This window comes from Hyla sarda, chromosome 12, assembly GCF_029499605.1.
Source record: "Hyla sarda isolate aHylSar1 chromosome 12, aHylSar1.hap1, whole genome shotgun sequence".
NCBI classification, from domain to species: Eukaryota; Metazoa; Chordata; class Amphibia; order Anura; family Hylidae; genus Hyla; species Hyla sarda.
In genome coordinates this window covers 3282709-3305843 of record NC_079200.1, presented here as the reverse complement: position 1 = coordinate 3305843, position 23135 = coordinate 3282709, and the positions used below count along the sequence as shown (strand labels likewise).

General features: G+C 46.6%; 1 protein-coding gene across 4 annotated transcripts in view; it reads left to right on the top strand.

The window, feature by feature from the left end:
* Positions 1-23135, top strand: part of TOX2 (TOX high mobility group box family member 2) — a 208302-nt gene that overhangs the window by 95136 nt on the left and 90031 nt on the right. For all 4 annotated transcript variants that reach the window (XM_056548148.1, XM_056548147.1, XM_056548150.1 and 1 more), the window contains one exon: positions 12403-12648. In XM_056548148.1, the coding sequence (XP_056404123.1) occupies positions 12403-12648 (246 nt within the window). The remainder of the gene's footprint in view (positions 1-12402; positions 12649-23135) is intronic.

Sequence of the window (23135 nt, the reverse complement as noted above, 5' to 3'; positions counted from 1 at the left end):
TGTTTTCAGTGTTGCTGTATACAGGAGGAGTATATATAATATTCTGGGATTCTGGTTGTGCCCCTCGCAGGCCATTCCATTAGTGAATCCATTAGGATCTGCTTCCAAGCCTGTCCGCTCTATTACATTCCAGCTCCCCGCTTAACCCCTTCCTGCCCCAGCCCGGCGCTCACCAGCAGCATCTATTCTGCGCCATACAAGTCCTTGTAATTCTTATCAAATGATGAACATAAGGGGCCCTGAGAATATATAGGGGGCCCTGAGAATATATAGGGGGCCCTGAGAATATATAGGGGGCCTGAGAATATTTAGCGGGGCCCTGAGAATATATAGGGGGCCTGAATATATATATAGGGGCCCTGAGAATATATAGGGGGCCCTGAGAATATATAGGGGGCCTGAATATATATATAGGGGGCCCTGAGAATATATAGGGGGCCCTGAGAATATATAGGGGGCCCTGAGAATATATAGGGGGCCTGAGAATATATAGTGGGGCCCTGAGAATATACAGGGGGCCCTGAGAATATATAGGGGGCCTGAGAATATATAGTGGGGCCCTGAGAATATACAGGGGGCCTGAATATATATATATAGGAGGCCTGAGAATATATAGGGGGCCCGAGAATATATAGTGGGGCCCTGAGAATATATAGGGGGCCTGAGAATATATAGGGGGCCTGAGAATATATAGGGGGCCCTGAGAATATATAGGGGCCCTGAGAATATATAGGGGGGCTGAGAATATATAATGGGGCCCTGAGAATATATAGGGGGCCTAAGAATATATAGGGGGCCTGAGAATATATAGTGGGGCCCTGAGAATATATAGTGGGGCCCTGAGAATATATAGGGGGCCTGAGAATATATAGGGGGCCTGAGAATATATAGGGGGGCTGAGAATATATAGGGGGCCCTGAGAATATATAGTGGGGCCCTGAGAATATATAGGGGGCCTGAGAATATATAGTGGGGCCCTGAGAATATACAGGGGGCCTGAATATATATATAGGGGGCCTGAGAATATACAGGGGGCCCGAGAATATATAGTGGGGCCCTGAGAATATATAGGGGGCCTGAGAATATATAGGGGGCCCTGAGAATATATAGGGGGCCCTGAGAATATATAGGGGGGCTGAGAATATATAGTGGGGCCCTGAGAATATATAGGGGGCCTGAGAATATATAGGGGGCCTGAGAATATATAGTGGGGCCCTGAGAATATATAGTGGGGCCCTGAGAATATGTAGGGGGCCTGAGAATATATAGGGGGCCTGAGAATATATAGTGGGGCCCTGAGAATATATAGGGGGGCTGAGAATATATAGTAGGGCCCTGAGAATATATAGGGGGCCTGAGAATATATAGGGGGCCTGAGAATATATAGTAGGGCCTGAGAATATATAGGGGGCCTGAGAATATATAGGGACCCTGAGAATATATAGTGGGTCCTGAATATATATATATAGGGGGCCCTGAGAATATATAGGGGGCAATTACACTGTACTGAGTCACAATTTGTGGCGTCTAATGTGACTGCTCCAAACATTCATAGCCCCCCTCCCCATCACAGGAAACAGGGGGCATTGTCTCCTGTCAGCCATTGTTGTTGGCTGTTTTCTCGTTCACGGCCTTAGCATGTGATATTGTAACCGCATTGTGGTTCTATGTATATAGGTGAATACTGGGGATCCTTTAAGGAATCTGTCCGATGTATTTGCCGTAAGAGTTGCAGACACGGTTGGATAGCTAGGTGTCAAGAAGGCGGAGCTGAGCTGCACAAGTGCCATGGCCGGACACACCTGCTCGCTCACCCTGACCTCCCAGCCTCTACTTGTTTTGAATACATCGCTGTGTAATGTGGATGGAAGGTTACCAGGGGGTGTGCCAAGCAGCTTTCCCCGCCTTCTCCACACTTGGCTATTTTAGGTTGGCGACCACCATCAGCTTCAGGAAAGGCACAAGTCACCTAGAATTATTTTAGAGCCAGATACTTAAACATGTTCCTATTTTCTAATCTGTTTCTATTTTTTGGTTATAACTTTTTAGATTCCATTTTTTGTACATTATTATGGGGGCGGCCATCTTGCTTGAGCTGTTTTTAACACCATTTAGAAATATTCTTTACAGCAAGCCCCATGGACATGGGCGACAATAGTCAGGAGCTGTCCCATACAGATGAATTGGAGATGCTGCTGGGCATTCTCTGTGACCTTTTTAATGATCATATTCCAGAGAGGGGGAGGCTGAGCTGTGAGTAACATTTATTGTGCGCACCTGGGAACTGCTGGGAAGTGATCTGTACAGAACAGGAAATCTCAGCTTAGTTATAGGACTAGTGGGCAGAATGGGAACTGGAAGATATCATAAAAACCTGATATAAACAATACTTTTCAGGATTTCCTCCATTTTCATTTTTGTGGTTTTGCCTTTATGCTTTCCCGGATCCTGGGGGTCATTTCTGAACCCAACAGTATATAGAGTACTCAATTATGTGCTAATGTATAGACCTGAGGAAGAGAGCTGCAAGACCCTCGAAACGCGTTGTCCCTTGTTTTTATTTTGTTTATTTAAATTTATTTTAACTTCAGTTATAAGACGCATGAATTCCTCTGTCCAGAACATCAGGCAGCATTGGGCTCCGGACGCTGGACTTATGTGACCCCAGTCTATGTCAGCATGTTAAAGGGGTACTCCGCCCACAAACATCTTATCACCAACCTCCGACCCTCCACGAAATCTGTGCAGCACCTGGGTTGCACCCGGCTTTCTAAACAGTAGGTTGTGAAGTCACGCCACGCCCCCTCCATTCATGTCTATGGGAGGGGGCGTGACAGCCGTCAACCCCCCTCCCATAGACATGAATGGAGGGGGCGTGGCGTGTTTTCATTACCACGGCAGCTTTAAGCTGGATGCTCGATTGCCGGTGTGCCGGCCCAGAGATCGCGGCGGGTCCCAGCGGCTGGACCCTTAGTGATCAGACATCTTATTCCCTGTCCTTTGGAGAGGGGACAAGATATCTATGGGCGGAGTAACCCTTTAGAACATGACTGGTGGGATTTATGATTTGGTTCCCATTAAACCAAATCCAATCCGATAACTAAACCAACCTCCAACCGCTCTACCATAACCCTCGCCCACCAATGAGAGCGCGCTAAGTTATGGTGAAATAGGGCCGACGGACCCACATTATTATTATACACAACCGTTCTGCAACAATGTTGCACAAAATACTGTATAAATGTAACATATTCACAAACATACGAACAATGATCATTTTCACAAATTCCCCCAGCGGAGAGGAAGGGTCCCTGGAGGTCTTTACCAACCCATAAGCCACTACAATTATTCCACTCCCTGTCCTCACCCATTTCTTACCCTTGGTTGCATCCTCTTCACCCAAGGGCACCCACGTAACATCTCAGGGGGAGGCCCACATCAGCCTGGACAAGAAACAGCTGGAAAATAATCATTGAATGGAACCCCAGGAGCCCCCAAACCAATGGGACCACCCCCAGCCAAGAAAATCTACAACCCTAACATTAACAAAAAAAGGGATGGCGGGTGGGGCCATTCCTTATGCTGCTCTTCTGCCCCTGCACCTATGTGATGCTCCTCCCCCTGCCTGAACTGTAACACCTCCCCCTTTCCCCATTGGACCCACGCCCACCCTGTTATTCCTTCTTAAAGGGCCAGGGCCTATTATATAAACTATATCCCTTTAGGACCTAAAAAAAAAAGGGGGTGAGGGAGGAATATTACAGCCCCCCTTATGTTTCCCCACTTAACCCCCCATCAGGATGCCCCTCCCGTAGGGTTCCCCATGCCACGTGGGCTCTCACTGGAGTTTTCGGCCATGTTCACCACCCAGTCCCTCTTCGCACTGTGCGTCCAGTATGTGCGGTGAGTCTTAGTGTCGTGCACCTGCCCATCCATCCGCACCGCCTCTTCACAGTGTAGACAGGGACGTATCTCATTCAGCCAGTGATTGCGCAGCGGCGTCTGAATACCCCGTTTGTTGTGTAACCAGATTACTGAGCTCTTCTCGGGGTAATTACGCTGATTGGTTATTGTACGGCTGATTTTACTTTTATTGGAGTGTCTTTTATATCTAGAGGTTTTTTTGTTAATCATTTTGTTCGGTGAACAGGTGTGCGAGCGCGGTTCACCAGTCACTTACATTTACATGTCCCTGTAACATGGACTATAAGTTACTCCTCCAGCTGCTCAAACAAAGTCACAATGGAGTTCAACGGGAGTTTAAAGTTACAAACATGCGACTACGTAGGGAAAATGGCGCGTCCATTATCCAGAGTTTTTATCCTAGGATGAACATAACGTTCCATAGGTGTAAAAATCATTCCGTACTATACCGCTGTTACCTGCAGAATTAAGGGGGAACGCCTGTTGTCTGCCATTCCGTAGCGCAGTATACGGGGTCACAACCAAAGATTATCGCAGATTACCGCAGATGTCCAAGGAGACAACCACAAATACAGCTCCACCCGTGTCTGCAAACAAAGTCAAGCTCCTCCCCACTCCCACTTTTTTGGGATCTCGTAAATGCTGGATATAGTATAGTATTTCATTAGGTGGGTAAAAATAAAAAAAAACTTTTTGTTAAATACAAGTACAACAGGTTTCGAGGTCAGTCTAGCCTCTTCCTCAGGGCACATAAAGACATAGACATCACATAGAAATAAAAGACAAGGTAACATCCACTGCCACTTTAATCAGGTAGTATTATAGCCTAATTGTAACCACCAATGGATAAATAAATTATATATGTATGAATTAAAGTCATTTATTTATTAGTTTTTAGACATAATTTTATTAAATTATATATCATTTTATTTTACATTTATATTTTAAAGATTACCTCTCATGATCTTATAAATGTTACAATCCCAGGTCACTGCCCCCATCATGATAAACCATCCCTGGACTTTATTTTTATTACTTGTTAGTTTTCTACCTTGATATTGCTCTGTGTTTTCTGCTCAGTCTCAGATTCACAGACTGGAAAGGGGTGTTCTCCAGCAGGCGTGATGTCATCTGAAGCCATACAGGGGAGAACTTCCTCCCTCACTCTGCTGCACACAGCCCAGAGCAGTTCAGTGTTAGATGAGCTATGATTGGATAAGGCTGCACCCCCCCCCCCCCCCCCCCTCAGCATTTTCTGATTTTGGACTTCTGCCAGGCCAGCAGGAGTCCAAAGTCTGTGCAAAAGATGGGGGGAAATGTGCTCTGACAAGTAGGGAGACACCTAGTGGCAGCTTTTTTAAACACAAATAAAACATAGAAAACTTCATTTTTTAAAACAAAGCACATTTGAATGTTTTTTTTTTATTGACCATAAGGAGTGCAATAGCAAAAATTTGTTTTAATGAGAGTGACCCATTTAAGTGGCCGTGGGTGTAACATTGTCTTTTCACCTATCGCAGGCGATGTATTAATCCGACCTCGAAATGCGTTTCACTTTATTTCATAAAATTTTTTTACTTTTCCTGTAGAGTTCACCTATTCCGTCCAGCGCTCACAAGATCAGAGGGGGGAGGAGATTGACCCCAGAACAGTAGAGGAGCACTACTCCCATACGGATTTATACCACTAATACAGAACTCAATTGCAACCACCGTACCGTGCTGAAAACGCCCCCCTTGGCTTATACTCGAGTGAACTCTCCGCCTGTCAATCCCTTCTCAGTGGTCTTCAACCTGCGGACCTCCAGATGTTGCAAAACTACAACTCCCAGCATCAGCTGTCCGGGCATGCTGGGAGTTGTAGTTTTGTTGAAGACCACTGCAGCCTTCGTCATGATCCAGACCCCTTTTAGTTTTGTACTCACCTCCCCTCGGTGGGAAGTTAGGGTGAGCTGGTCTGGGCCATCAATGCTGCAGGGACCGTCCGGTGGGGAGGGTTAGTCGTTCCGGGCTGTCCATCTTCACCGGGGGGGCCCTCTTCTCTGGGCCCGGCCCCGGACTAGTGACGTTGCCTTGACGACAATGCACAGGGACGTCCGTCCCTGCGCATGAACGTCCCTGTGCGTCATCGTCAAGGCAACGTCAAGGCAGCAGAGAAGATGGCCTCCCGGTGAAGATGGACATCCCGGAACGACTAACCCTCCCCACCGAACGGTCCCTGCAGCATAGATGGCCCGGACCAGCTCACCCTAACTTCCCGCCGAGGGGAGGTGAGTACAAAACAAAAGGGGGGGGGGATGGATGATGACGAAGGCCACAGTGGTCTTCAACCTGCGGACTTCCAGATGTTTCAAAACTACAACTCCCAGCATGCCCGGACAGCCCATTTAAGTGGCCGTGGGTGTAACATTGTCTTTTCACCTATCGCAGGCGATGTATTAGACCGACCTCGAAATGCGTTTCACTTTATTTCATAAAATTTTTTTACTTTTCCTGTAGAGTTCACCTATTCCGTCCAGCGCTCACAAGATCAGAGGGGGGAGGAGATTGACCCCAGAACAGTAGAGGAGCACTACTCCCATACGAATTTATACCGCTAATACAGAACTCAATTGCAACCACCGTACCGTGCTGAAAACGCTCCCCTCGGCTTATACTCGAGTGAACTCTCCGCCTGTCAATCCCTTCTCAGTGGTCTTCAACCTGCGGACCTCCAGATGTTGCAAAACTACAACTCCCAGCATCAGCTGTCCGGGCATGCTGGGAGTTGTAGTTTTGCAACATCTGGAGGTCCGCAGGTTTAAGACCACTGAATTGAAGGGACTGACAGGCGGTGATGATGAAGGGGGGGGATGATGACAGGGTGATGATGACAGGCAGTGATGATGAAGGGGGGGATGATGACGGGGGGGATGATGACAGGGGGGGATGATGACATGGGGGGGATGATGTATTTCCCACCCTAGGCTTATAGTCGAGTCAATAACTTTTCCTGGGTTTTTGGGGTGAAATTAGGGGCCTCGGCTTATATTCGGGTCGGCTTATACTCGAGTATATACGGTATATAAATCTGTATACAGGCAGCGCCCCCTGGTGGCATGGTAAGTGCCCCCTCCGGGTGTCATAATAATGCTCTCAGGAGGTACTATTCCACTCATCAATTCCCATGAAGCACAATTCACGGACAGCGGAGGAGTTCGCCATCTCGCTTTCACGCTTCGCGATCATTTTGGCTGCTCTTAGTGGATCGAGTCCAAAAGTTGATGGACTGGACGGAATTTATTTCTGAGGAGGGTCATGTGATCCCCGGCGGTGACAAATATAGAAGAAAAGAGAGTTAGGAAGCCGCCCCCAGATATCTGCATATGAATACGTGAACACAAGCGCAAACAACTATCATGTGAATGTAGTAAAGCTGAATATGTGGCAAAACTCTGTATACAATGTATATGGGCTACATAAAAAAATCATAAAAAGAGGTCCTGTGCCGGAGATCATGGGGCGGTCAGACCCCACCCCCCGCGATTAGACATTTATTCCTTCTCCGCAGGATAGTGGAAACGTTTTACATACCTGGGAAACCCTTTTAATGGCTCAAAAAGAAAGTAGCATGTTTTATTCTTTTATTTATTTATTTTTTTTTTGGGGGGGGGGGTCCTATGGCTGTAACAAAATAACGGCTAAATGGCTAAAAATACATCTAATTTATGGAGATTTTTTTCATGTTTTATAAAAAGTTTTTAATAACTGGAAAGCCCATTTAGCTGCCCAAAATATGCTCCAAAGTACAACCGGAAAAAAAAAATGTGAAAGGCTCTAAAATGAATCTTTGTGGAACAGAGGGGCGTTTAGTAAGTTCGACAGAATTCAATAGTAATAAATAGAGGAATTTTTTTAGGTCCTTTTTTTAAACGGTAGAACAGCTGCGCTCCGAATAATGTGAACATGGCTTTAGGTAGAAGGTGTTGGCAGGGTAGGTGTCCTGGGCATGTGGGTGCCAGCCTGACGCTACCCAAAGTCATCTGCAAAGGGAAAAAATGGATAAATACACAAGAAAAAAATTATAAAAATATATATATATGTTATAAACTCAGTATGTAATTTGTCTTATTTGTCAGTCTGAGGAAGGGGTTTGGGACCCCGAATCGCGTCATCATTACAAATAATAAAGCGTCATACTCCTCTGGTCTCTTCTGTCTTCTATTACTATTATCCATTGCTAGCCTAACCATGACAGATACACAGCAGTGACAGGAACAGCTACAGAGGACAGATACACAGCAGAGACAGGAACAGCTACAGAGGACAGATACACAGCAGTGACAGGAACAGCTACAGAGGACAGATACACAGGAGTGACAGGCACAGCTACAGAGGACAGATACACAGCAGTGACAGGAACAGCTACAGAGGACAGATACACAGCAGTGACAGGAACAGCTACAGAGGACAGATACACAGCAGTGACAGGAACATCTACAGAGGACAGATACACAGCAGAGACAGGGACAACTACAGAGGACAGATACACAGCAGTGACAGGAACAGCTACAGAGGACAGATACACAGCAGTGACAGGAACAGCTACAGAGGACAGATACACAGCAGAGACAGGAACATCTACAGAGGACAGATACACAGCAGAGACAGGGACAACTACAGAGGACAGATACACAGCAGTGACAGGAACAGCTACAGAGGACAGATACACAGCAGTGACAGGAACAGCTACAGAGGACAGATACACAGCAGAGACAGGAACATCTACAGAGGACAGATACACAGCAGAGACAGGGACAACTACAGAGGACAGATACACAGCAGTGACAGGAACAGCTACAGAGGACAGATACACAGCAGTGACAGGGACAGCTACAGAGGACAGATACACAGCAGAGACAGGGACAACTACAGAGGACAGATACACAGCAGTGACAGGAACAGCTACAGAGGACAGATACACAGCAGTGACAGGGACAGCTACAGAGGACAGATACACAGCAGAGACAGGGACAACTACAGAGGACAGATACACAGCAGTGACAGGAACAGCTACAGAGGACAGATACACAGCAGAGACAGGAACATCTACAGAGGACAGATACACAGCAGTGACAGGAACAGCTACAGAGGACAGATACACAGCAGTGTTTGGGACCCCGAATCGCGTCATCATTACAAATAATAAAGCGTCATACTCCTCTGGTCTCTTCTGTCTTCTATTACTATTATCCATTGCTAGCCTAACCATGACAGATACACAGCAGTGACAGGAACAGCTACAGAGGACAGATACACAGCAGAGACAGGAACAGCTACAGAGAACAGATACACAGCAGTGACAGGAACAGCTACAGAGGACAGATACACAGGAGTGACAGGCACAGCTACAGAGGACAGATACACAGCAGTGACAGGAACAGCTACAGAGGACAGATACACAGCAGTGACAGGAACAGCTACAGAGGACAGATACACAGCAGTGACAGGAACATCTACAGAGGACAGATACACAGCAGAGACAGGGACAACTACAGAGGACAGATACACAGCAGTGACAGGAACAGCTACAGAGGACAGATACACAGCAGTGACAGGAACAGCTACAGAGGACAGATACACAGCAGAGACAGGAACATCTACAGAGGACAGATACACAGCAGAGACAGGGACAACTACAGAGGACAGATACACAGCAGTGACAGGAACAGCTACAGAGGACAGATACACAGCAGTGACAGGGACAGCTACAGAGGACAGATACACAGCAGAGACAGGGACAACTACAGAGGACAGATACACAGCAGTGACAGGAACAGCTACAGAGGACAGATACACAGCAGAGACAGGAACATCTACAGAGGACAGATACACAGCAGTGACAGGAACAGCTACAGAGGACAGATACACAGCAGTGACAGGAACATCTACAGAGGACAGATACACAGCAGTGACAGGAACAGCTACAGAGGACAGATACACAGCAGTGACAGGAACAGCTACAGAGGACAGATACACAGCAGTGACAGGAACAGCTACAGAGGACAGATACACAGCAGTGACAGGAACAGCTACAGAGGACAGATACACAGCAGAGACAGGAACAGCTACAGAGGACAGATACACAGCAGTGACAGGAACAGCTACAGAGGACAGATACACAGCAGAGACAGGGACAACTACAGAGGACAGATACACAGCAGTGACAGGAACAGCTACAGAGGACAGATACACAGCAGAGACAGGGACAACTACAGAGGACAGATACACAGCAGTGACAGGAACAGCTACAGAGGACAGATACACAGCAGAGACAGGGACAACTACAGAGGACAGATACACAGCAGTGACAGGAACAGCTACAGAGGACAGATACACAGCAGTGACAGGAACAGCTACAGAGGACAGATACACAGCAGTGACAGGAACAGCTACAGAGGACAGATACACAGCAGTGACAGGAACAGCTACAGAGGACAAATACACAGCAGTGACAGGCACAGCTACAGAGGACAGATATTATAGAGAACCAGAGGAAGTACTGTGCGGCTGAACCAGGAGGAGACATCTTCTCTCTTTTACTTTTTTACACATTCAACTTATAAAATCGAATTCTCCCTCCCGCGGCCTCTTTTTACACCTAATAATGCGCGAGGCCGACGGATCGCAGGTTTTTCCTGGAGGTAATTATCCTGGGGATGAATGTGCAGCTGTCACAATAGGCGCATTATTAGGATCCCCGCTCTATAGTGGTGCTGAGTTACTCTGACAGCACCAACATGGAGCTGATAACGCCTCATTTGCATTTCTATTATGGAGGATGAATGCACAGAACGATTCCCACAATGCTTTGCGCCATTGCTGTGCTAGCTTCTAATTTACACACTTCCTGAATACTGCGAGATACGTATATATATATTTATATAGATGTCCGTGTACTGTATGTAGTGGCCCTAGACTATATACTTCAGAGCCTAGGCCTCCATAATGTGGACCTCCAGCTGTTGCAAAACTACAAAGGAAGTCTGTGTTTGATAGGTGTCCCTACATTGTGCAGGCTACTCCAGGGCAATAGGGGATCTTCAGAATCTGAATTGGAAGTAGGCAGCAACATAGTATACTAGTAACCTCCAAACTGTGGACCCCAGCTGTCAGGGAGGAGTGTCTGTCTTTGATAGGTGTCCCTACTCTTATACATACTTATGTGGCTAATCCTGGGCAATGGGAGCACTTGGGAATCTGAATTGGAGGTAGGCAGTAAAATTGTACACCAGTGGTCTCCAAAGTGTGGACCTCCAGCTGTTGCAAAACTACAGCTCCCAGCATGCCCGTACAGCCTTCGGCAGGGATGTCTTTCTTTGATAGGTGTCCCTGCTCCTATACATGCTTGGTGCGAGTAATCCCAGGGCAAGGGGGGCACTACTGAATCAAACTCAATTGGAGGTAGGCAGCAACGCTGTATACCAGTGGTCTTCAAACTGTGGCCCTCCAGCTTTTGCAAAACTACAATTCCCAGAATGCCCGGACAGCCGTTGACTGTCCGGGAATGTTTGGAGTTGTAGTTTTGCAACATCTCTGCTACCAACTTTGTCCGTGTCAGGAACTGTTCAGAGTAGGAGAGGTTTGCTATGGGGATTTGCTCCTGCTCTGGACAGTTCCTGACATGGACAGAGGTGGCAGCAGAGAGCACTGTGGTCAGACTGGAAAGAACTACACAACTTCCTGCAGAGCATACAGCAGCAGATAAGTACTGGAAGGGTTAAGATTTCTTTATATTGATGTAGTTTACAGATTTGTAGAACTTTCTGGCACCAGTTCATAAAAAAAAAAAAAAAAATTTAAAAGGGGTACTCCGGTGGAAAACATTATTTATTTATTTTTAAATCAACTGATGCCAGAAAGTTAAACAGATTTGTAAATTACTTCTATTTAAAAATCTTTATCCTTCCAGTACTTATTAGCAGCTCTATGCTCCAGAGGAAATTCTTTTCTTTTTGAATTTCTTTTTTGTCTTGTCCACAGTGCTCTCTGCTGACACCTGATGTCCGTATCAGGAAATGTCCTGAGCAGGAGAAAATCCTCATAGCAAACCTATGATACTCTGGACAGTTCCTGACACGGACAGAGGTGTCAGCAGAGAGCACTGTGGACAAGACAAAAAAGAAATTCAAAAAGAAAAGAATTTCCTCTGGAGCATAGAGCTGCTAATAAGTACTGGGAGGATAAAGATTTTTTAATAGAAGTCACTTACAAATCTGTTTAACTTTCTGGCACCAGTTCATTTAACAAAAAAAAAAAAAAAAAAACGTTTTCCTCCGGAGTACCCCTTTAAGTTCCATTCCCCCTTATAGTAGCAGGAATTGTAACCCACCTCAATAACCTTCTGATGAGATATTGATGACAATTAATTCAATGAATGATAATAGAAAACACCTTTTCCCCCCCAAGTATTAATAAAATAATTATTTTTATATTCCAGAATTATAATGGTCAAAATGAAAGCAATGAAGACTACGAGATCCCGCCCATCACTCCACCGAATTTACCGGATCATTCCCTCATGCACTTGGTGGACCATGAGCCTGGATATCACTCACTGTGTCACAGCCTCCCCCCGAACAGCCTGATACCGGCGTACTCCTACCAGAACATGGACCTACCTGCCATCATGGTCTCCAGCATGCTGAGCCAAGATGGACACCTCCTCTCCTCTCAGCTGCCTACGGTAAGTGCTCGCGTCTTCACAACCTTCCTAGAGTAGAACATTGGTCAACGTCTAGTGGTGCCGCCACTTACCGTAGACTTTGGTGACGTGTTCTACACTAGACAGTTCGTGGTGCGACAGTCTTGGTTTGGTAGGTGTTATCTCCGACAACAAGTCAATGTGTCACAAGTCTGAAGACGTTGCCGATCCTGCTCAGGTTTTGGGCACGTCGGTGAAAAAGTGAGAGGAAGTTCTCCGCGCGGTAGAGATCTTCAATGTCTTGAACTTTTCTAAAGTTATCTGAATGAATGTTATGTAGGTGCTACATCTACTTGACCAAACCACGAGCAGGACGTAGGGAGTATGGGGTCATGTGATTGGGGAAGTCAAATTTTTGAAACCTTATAGTGGTGCATGGAGTCTTCGCTCATTTCTTATGTTGCCATATGGTGCTTTGGCATGGCTTCCTATTTACCGCGGCGTTCTCCCTTAGATCCAATGCTTTGAGAGAAGGATAGCTCTATAATATAACATTCAATAGAACAAAGAAAAATGTATTCTTACCTTCCGTGTCCAAGCATTGTCCTATTTTATGATACATTAAAGGGGTATTTCGGCTTTATACATCTTATCCCTAACCAAAGGATAGGGGATAGGATGTATGATCGCGGGGGTCCAGCCGCTGGGGACCCCCGCGATCTCGGTGCATGCCTTTGAGACGGGGACGGGATGCCACAGCCGCGCCCCCTAGTGACGTCACGCCACGCCCCCTCCATTCATGTCTATGGGAGGGGGCGTGACGTCCGTCACGCCCCCTCCCATAAACATGAATGGAGGGGGCGCGGTGTGATGTCACTAGGGGGTGTGTCTGTGACATCAGGTCCCCCCACCTTGGAGGCAGCGCCCGGGGGGACCTGACGTGTCGGGGGCTGCACCCAGATCACGAAGGTCCCCAGCTGGGGGACCCCTGCGATCATACATCTTATCCCCTTTGGATAAGGGATAAGATGTATAAAGCCGAAATACCCCTTAGCGGTACGTTCACACGTACGCAGATTTGATGCAGTGGATTTTCTGCTGCAGATTTCAATATAAACTAAATGACTGAGCACCGCTTCTAATCGGCAGTTACAAATCCTGTGCATCAAATCTGTGCAGGATCCTGTACGTCTGAACGTACCCTTAAAGGAGTACTCCAGTGCAGGAACACTTATCCCCTATCTAAAGGATTAGGTATAAGTGTCTGATACAGGGCACCCCAGCAGTCCCCAGGAATGGGCTAATAGACCCCCGCACAAAGAGCTGGAGATACCCATGTCTATCCCATAGGAGGTGACATGTTGGCCAACGCTTTGTGCGGGGGTGGATACACTCTCTTTCTGGGGAGAGTCAGGTTGAGATGCAGGAGATCGCAGAGGGTTCCAGTGGTCATAACCCCCACAATCAGACACTTGTCCCCTATCCTTTGGATAAGGGATAAGTGTTCCTGCACTGGATTACTCTGTTAAGTTATATTAGTAAATACCATTATTTATCTAACTTTCTGTGATATTTCATGCTTTTTATCCAGCTTTTTTAGCCCTGTCTTCATTAGCCCAACTTCCCGTGTAGTGTTCATCCTGTAACAGGCTTCTTGTTTCTGTTATACACTCTAGTCAGGAGCACATCTTGACTAGAACCCAGTGTTTCCCAATCAGTGTCTGCTTTTGATAAAAAATGTTTTGCTATGTTGTCTTCATAAGCCTAACTTTCTGTCTAGTACTTGTCCCGTTAAGGGGTTTCCTGTTTCTGCTATACATTCTAGTCAGGAACTAAACCAACACTGTTTCCCTCACACTATACATTCTTGACTAGAACCCAATGTTTCCCACTCACTATCTGATTTTGATTAAAACTGTCTGCTCTGCTGTCTTCCTAAGCCCAATTTCCTGTTAATCCTGTAAAGGGATTTTTTATTTATACTTTACACTCTAGTTGGGAGCTCAGCCAGCTCTCTTTCCCTCACACTACACCTTTTTGACTAGAACCCAGAATTTTCCAACCAGGATGCCTCCAGCTATTGCAAAACTACAACTTCCAGGAGACCTGGACAGTCTTGGGAAAGGAAGGTTGGAATAGGGACCTTCTCCTGCAATAATTGGTTAGGAGATGACATGTGACCAAATTACCATTCAGCTGTAAATTACGTGCAGCTATGTAAGAAATATTAACCCTTAGCACTATGTTTGTATGCTTCAGATCAGTGTTTTCCAAACAGGGTGCCTCTAGCTCTTACGAAACTACAACTTCCAGCATGTCCAGACAGCCTTTTGCTGGGAGTTGTAGTTTTGCAACAGCTGAAGGAACATTGGTTGGGAAAACTGCTATAACTCCTTGCAAATAGTGGAATTCCCGGCTAGAGTGTACACATGTACACAGGACCAGGAAGTCTGATACAGGAGTTAGACCCAATAGGAAGTTGGGATAATGAAGACAACAGAGCAGACCACCATTCACAATTTAAAAAATTCTACCCCAGCAACCTCCTCTGGAATCAGAGCTTATGGCATTATAGTGCAGTGTTACTAGGAATAGTGCAGAGATCTTCCCTATAAGCTGTGCTGTCTGAGCTTTGTCTCTGCTCCTCCCTGTCCTCCTGTCTGCTCAGGATGAGACCAGTGATGTGAAGGGGTGGATCCCTAAAGGGGATTTACCATGAAGATAAATAGGTCTGAACTGATGCATTATGTCACATTAAACATATTTGCAATGTACAAGTCTGAATATGTCCTGTATGAGATATATAGATGTCCGGTAGGATATATACTTACTTATACTTATGTTATGACCGTCTTAGGACATCCACTGAGACGGCCGCACTAGTGCGAATATTCAAAATGCTAATTTTTACCGCGAATATTGGCACTTCGCAATTTTGTGAATATTTAGAATATAGCGCGATATATTTGTAATGACAAATCTATACTTTTTTCACAGTACACATCACAACAATGATGTGCGCTGAGTAAATATAAAGTGATCATCCCTCCCTGATCCAGCTTGTGGTCCAAAGAAGGCGCCAATATTATTTACTGTGTGAGTCGGTGAAAATTTGCGAATATCAGCACTTGCAGATGACACTGATCCCTCCCTTCTTGTAGCTTTAGATAGGGTAGGTTAGTTTAGCAGATAGGTTCTAGTGTAGGGTATAGTGTTATTTAGTTGAAAGATATAATCGCGCATGCGCACTATACGAATTTCATTACGATTTTCGGATGGACAAAAAAGTGAATGAACTTTCATACATATTCATCCATATATTTGCAAAATATCGCGAATTCGAATATGGCCCCTGCCACTCATCACTAGGCCGCACATGCTCAGTACAACTGCGCCGGGACGTGTTCCCATTATAAAGAAATGGGATTAAACCCCATTGTTTATGTTGACCTGGCTGTTTTTTGTGAGTTAAAGTTGTTACAGTGGCCACAGTGGAGACTTTGCACTTGGACTGTGTTGACGATGCTTGGTCAGGGACTGCTCTCTAATGGACTGTGTTGATGATGCTTGGTCAGGGACTGCTCTCTAATGGACTGTGTTGACGATGCTTGGTCAGGGACTGCTCTCTAATGGACTGTGTTGACGATGCTTGATCAGGGACTGTCCTCTAATGGACTGTGTTGATGATGCGATGCTTGGTCAGGGACTGCTCTCTAATGGACTGTGTTGATGATGCTTGGTCAGGGACTGCTCTCTAAGGGACTGTTGACGATGCTTGATCAGGGACTGCTCTCTAAGGGACTGTTGACGATGCTTGATCAGGGACTGTCCTCTAGTGGACTGTGTTGACGATGCTTGGTCAGGGACTGCTCTCTAATGGACTGTGTTGACGATGCTTGGTCAGGGACTGCTCTCTAATGGACTGTGTTGACGATGCTTGATCAGGGACTGTCCTCTAATGGACTGTGTTGATGATGCGATGCTTGGTCAGGGACTGCTCTCTAATGGACTGTGTTGACGATGCTTGATCAGGGACTGTCCTCTAATGGACTGTGTTGATGATGCTTGGTCAGGGACTGTCCTCTAATGGACTGTGTTGATGATGCTTGGTCAGGGACTGCTCTCTAATGGACTGTGTTGACGATGCTTGATCAGGGACTGTCCTCTAATGGACTGTGTTGATGATGCTTGGTCAGGGACTGTCCTCTAATGGACTGTGTTGATGATGCTTGGTCAGGGACTGCTCTCTAATGGACTGTGTTGACGATGCTTGGTCAGGGACTGCTCTCTAATGGACTGTGTTGACGATGCTTGATCAGGGACTGTCCTCTAATGGACTGTGTTGATGATGCGATGCTTGGTCAGGGACTGCTCTCTAATGGACTGTGTTGATGATGCTTGGTCAGGGACTGCTCTCTAAGGGACTGTTGACGATGCTTGATCAGGGACTGTCCTCTAGTGGACTGTGTTGACGATGCTTGGTCAGGGACTGCTCTCTAATGGACTGTGTTGACGATGCTTGGTCAGGGACTGCTCTCTAATGGACTGTGTTGACGATGCTTGATCAGGGACTGTCCTCTAATGGACTGTGTTGATGATGCGATGCTTGGTCAGGGACTGCTCTCTAATGGACTGTGTTGACGATGCTTGATCAGGGACTGTCCTCTAATGGACTGTGTTGATGATGCTTGGTCAGGGACTGTCCTCTAATGGACTGTGTTGATGATGCTTGGTCAGGGACTGCTCTCTAATGGACTGTGTTGACGATGCTTGATCAGGGACTGTCCTCTAATGGACTGTGTTGATGATGCTTGGTCAGGGACTGTCCTCTAATGGACTGTGTTGATGATGCGATGCTTTGTCAGGGACTGCTCTCTAATGGACTGTGTTGACGATGCTTGATCAGGGACTGTCCTCTAATGGACTGTGTTGACGATGCTTGATCAGGGACTGTCCTCTAATGGACTGTGTTGATGATGTGATGCTTGGTCAGGGACTGCTCTCTAATGGACTGTGTTGACGATGCTTGATCAGGGACTGTCCTCTAATGGACTGTGTTGATGATGCTTGGTCAGGGACTGTCCTCTAATGGACTGTGTTGACGATGCGATGCTTGGTCAGGGACTGCTCTCTAATGGACTGTGTTGACGATGCTTGATCAGGGACTGTCCTCTAATGGACTGTGTTGATGATGCTTGGTCAGGGACTGTCCTCTAATGGACTGTGTTGATGATGCTTGGTCAGGGACTGCTCTCTAATGGACTGTGTTGACGATGCTAGATCAGGGACTGTCCTCTAATGGACTGTGTTGACGATGCTTGGTCAGGGACTGCTCTCTAATGGACTGTGTTGATGATGCTTGGTCAGGGACTGTCCTCTAATGGACTGTGTTAATGATGCTTTGTCAGGGACTGCTCTCTAATGGACTGTGTTGACGATGCTTGGTCAGGGACTGCTCTTTTGATGGACTGTGTTGACGATGCTTGGTCAGGGACTGCTCTCTAATGGACTGTGTTGACGATGCTTGGTCAGGGACTGCTCTCTAATGGACTGTGTTGACGATGCTAGATCAGGGACTGTCCTCTAATGGACTGTGTTGACGATGCTTGGTCAGGGACTGCTCTCTAATGGACTGTGTTGACGATGCTTGGTCAGAGACTGCTCTTTGATGGACTGTGTTGACGATGCTTGGTCAGGGACTGTCCTCTAATGGACTGTGTTGACGGTGCTTGGTCAGGGACTGCTCTCTAATGGACTGTGTTGACGATGCTTGGTCAAGGACTGCTCTCTAATGGACTGTGTTGACGATGCTTGGTCAGGGACTGCTCTCTAATTGACTGTGTTGATGATGCTTGGTCAGGGACTGCTCTCTAATGGACTGTGTTGATGATGCTCGGTCAAGGACTGCTCTCTAATGGACTGTGTTGACAATGCTTGGTCAGGGACTGCTCTCTAATGGACTGTGTTGACGATGCTTGGTCAGGGACTGCTCTTGAATGGACTGTGTTGATGATTCTTGGTCAGGGACTGCTCTCTAATGAACTGTGTTGACGATGCTTGGTCAGGGACTGTCCTCTAATGGACTGTGTTGATGATGCTTTGCCAGGGACTGCTCTCTAATGGACTGTGTTGATGATGCTAGGTCAGAGACTGCTCTCTAATGGACTGTGTTGACGATGCTTGGTCAGGGACTGCTCTTTAATGGACTGTGTTGATGATGCTTGGTCAGGGACTGCTCTCTAAGGGACTGTTGACGATGCTTGATCAGGGACTGTCCTCTAGTGGACTGTGTTGACGATGCTTGGTCAGGGACTGTCCTCTAATGGACTGTGTTGACGATGCGATGCTTGGTCAGGGACTGCTCTCTAATGGACTGTGTTGACGATGCTTGGTCAAGGACTGCTCTCTAATGGACTGTGTTGACGATGCTTGGTCAGGGACTGCTCTATAATTGACTGTGTTGATGATGCTTGGTCAGGGACTGCTCTCTAATGGACTGTGTTGACAATGCTTGGTCAGGGACTGCTCTCTAATGGACTGTGTTGACGATGCTTGGTCAGGGACTGCTCTTGAATGGACTGTGTTGATGATTCTTGGTCAGGGACTGCTCTCTAATGAACTGTGTTGACGATGCTTGGTCAGGGACTGTCGTCTAATGGACTGTGTTGATGATGCTTTGCCAGGGACTGCTCTCTAATGGACTGTGTTGATGATGCTAGGTCAGAGACTGCTCTCTAATGGACTGTGTTGATGATGCTTGGTCAGGGACTGCTCTTTAATGGACTGTGTTGATGATGCTTGGTCAGGGACTGCTCTCTAAGGGACTGTTGACGATGCTTGATCAGGGACTGTCCTCTAATGGACTGTGTTGACGATGCTTGGTCAGGGACTGTCCTCTAATGGACTGTGTTGACGATGCGATGCTTGGTCAGGGACTGCTCTCTAATGGACTGTGTTGACGATGCTTGGTCAGGGACTGCTCTCTAATGGACTGTGTGGACGATGTTTGGTCAGGGACTGCTCTCTAATGGACTGTGTTGACGATGCTTGGTCAGGGACTGCTCTCTAATGGACTGTGTTGATGATGCTTGGTCAGGGACTGTCCTCTAATGGACTGTGTTGACGATGCTTGGTCAGGGACTGCTCTCTAATGGACTGTGTTGACGATGCTTGATCAGGGACTGTCCTCTAATGGACTGTGTTGACGATGCTTGGTCAGGGACTGCTCTCTAATGGACTGTGTTGACGATGCTTGATCAGGGACTGTCCTCTAATGGACTGTGTTGATGATGCGATGCTTGGTCAGGGACTGCTCTCTAATGGACTGTGTTGATGATGCTTGGTCAGGGACTGCTCTCTAAGGGACTGTTGACGATGCTTGATCAGGGACTGTCCTCTAGTGGACTGTGTTGACGATGCTTGGTCAGGGACTGCTCTCTAATGGACTGTGTTGACGATGCTTGGTCAGGGACTGCTCTCTAATGGACTGTGTTGACGATGCTTGATCAGGGACTGTCCTCTAATGGACTGTGTTGATGATGCGATGCTTGGTCAGGGACTGCTCTCTAATGGACTGTGTTGACGATGCTTGATCAGGGACTGTCCTCTAATGGACTGTGTTGATGATGCTTGGTCAGGGACTGTCCTCTAATGGACTGTGTTGATGATGCTTGGTCAGGGACTGCTCTCTAATGGACTGTGTTGACGATGCTTGATCAGGGACTGTCCTCTAATGGACTGTGTTGATGATGCTTGGTCAGGGACTGTCCTCTAATGGACTGTGTTGATGATGCGATGCTTGGTCAGGGACTGCTCTCTAATGGACTGTGTTGACGATGCTTGATCAGGGACTGTCCTCTAATGGACTGTGTTGACGATGCTTGATCAGGGACTGTCCTCTAATGGACTGTGTTGATGATGTGATGCTTGGTCAGGGACTGCTCTCTAATGGACTGTGTTGACGATGCTTGATCAGGGACTGTCCTCTAATGGACTGTGTTGATGATGCTTGGTCAGGGACTGTCCTCTAATGGACTGTGTTGACGATGCGATGCTTGGTCAGGGACTGCTCTCTAATGGACTGTGTTGACGATGCTTGATCAGGGACTGTCCTCTAATGGACTGTGTTGACGATGCTTGATCAGGGACTGTCCTCTAATGGACTGTGTTGATGATGTGATGCTTGGTCAGGGACTGCTCTCTAATGGACTGTGTTGACGATGCTTGATCAGGGACTGTCCTCTAATGGACTGTGTTGATGATGCTTGGTCAGGGACTGTCCTCTAATGGACTGTGTTGACGATGCTTGATCAGGGACTGCTCTCTAATGGACTGTGTGGACGATGTTTGGTCAGGGACTGCTCTCTAATGTACTGTGTGGACGATGCTTGATCAGGGACTGTCCTCTAATGGACTGTGTTGATGATGCTTGATCAGGGACTGCTCTCTAATGGACTGTGTTGATGATGCTTGGTCAGGGACTGCTCTCTGATGGACTGTGTGGACGATGCTTGATCAGGGACTGCTCTCTAATGGACTGTGTTGACGATGTTTGGTAGGGTTCTGCTCTCTAATGGACTCTGTTGACAATGTTTGGTCATGGACTGCTCTCTAATGGACTCTGTTGACAATGTTTGGTCAGGGACTGCTCTGTAATGGACTGTGTTGACAACCCCACAAATAAGGCCTTGGCAGGGCAAGTTGTGGTAAAGGATGGCCTCCTTTAGACCACGCGGAATGGCTCAGGATTTGTAGTGCACATAGTTCTCCAGATTCTGCTATGATTTCTCATTATGTCTTCATGTAACCACTAAGCTTTTGTTTTAGAATAGGTGTCTGTAACTGGTAAGTTGTACATACCTCTCTGTATAAAGGCAGCAAGGTGTAGCCCTCCCCCCCCCCCCCCCCCCCCCCATAACACCTCAAACTCCTGCCAGCTATGCAGCTTGATGGCAAAATGAGCCCTGGGATTGCCCACAGAATTGCCCGCACAAAGTATGCATAGAAGCAGGCACCCCTATCAAAGACAAGTGTCCCTGCTCCTATACAAAGAAAGCTGCACTGTATACAGCAGTGGTCTCCAAACTGTGTACCTCAAGCTGTTAAAAAAAACTCCCAGCATGCCTGGACAGCCAATTGCAGGGATTCCTGTCTTTAATAAGTGTCTGTGCTAAATCTGAATTGGAGGTAGGCAACAACGCTATAACAGTGGTCTCCAAACTGTGGACATCCAGCTGTTGCAAAACTACAACTCCCAGCATGCCTAGCCAGCCAATGGCAGGGATGCCTGTCTTTGATAGGTGTCCCTGCTCCTATGTAGTAAAGAAATTGGATCAGCTCAACATAGAATTCAAATATCCCGGTGTCCAGCACAACTTCTCCTCATGGAAGCTCGGAGGCAAACAGTGAGGCTGGGTCCGCAGGTGAAGAGTTAAAATCCAAGTGCAGCAAACACAAAAATAGAATAAAAACACACAAAAGAAATAAATCAACACGTTTCGACTTGTTAACAAGTCTTAGTCATGTCTTAGCCATGACTAAGACTTGTTAACAAGTCAAAACGCGTTGGTGTGTTTTTGTGTTTTTATTCTATTTTTGTGTTTGCTGCACTTGGATTTTAACTCTTTGGAATAAAAATTGGAGCCGGGAGCCGGTCGTCCACCTTCATTTTTAGTCCCTGCTCCTATACATAGTTTTGTGGAGGCAATCCAAGGGCAATGGGGGCACTTCTGAATTTGAATTGACAGTAAGCAGCTTGGAGGGAGGCAGCAATGCTGTATACTGGTGGTCTCCAAACTGTGGACCTCCAGCTTTTGCAAAACTACAACTCCCAGCATGTTTCTCCCACTTGTTTTTCACTTTGGGAAATAATTTTTGGGGATTTTATCTATGGGAGCTGAAGTTGTTTCCCTATGATTTCTTTGTCTCTGATTGTTTTGGGGTATAGAGACGCACCAATGATAAGATCTGGCTCCTTGTAAAACTGTAGGGAAAGAGATGACAAGCTGGCCATGGGAGCTATTCAAATGAGGGAGTAGGACGCCCTCCAATGGCAACCAGAAGTTATACTCATATCATTGTTACCTGATCTGTTCAATTTATGACTGACATCTGAAAGGAATATGTTGCAAAACTACAACTTCAAGCATGTCTGGGAAGCCGAAGGTCTGTCTGCCTCCTCCAGAGTATCCACGTTGTCACTGAAAGGTAAATCAAGGCTTCCCTCTTCTCTCATCATCCTTTGACGTGTTGAGAATTGTAGTTTTGCAACATCTGGAGGGCTGCAATTTGTGCTGACCCATGCTCAACATATCATATATATATATTAGGATGACCTTCTATTTACATATCTTTTATTTTGCATAAATTACAACATTCAAATTAGGGATGAAGTAAGAACATCTTCTCTATAGGTTCTAAGTCAAGAACCCAAAAGGCAGTGGAAATGAAGGAGAAAAAGGGGGGAAAACAAAGTAAAGAAGAGAATGTTTATTCTTGTGTCTGATTTTGGCGAGCGGCGGCGTCCTCAG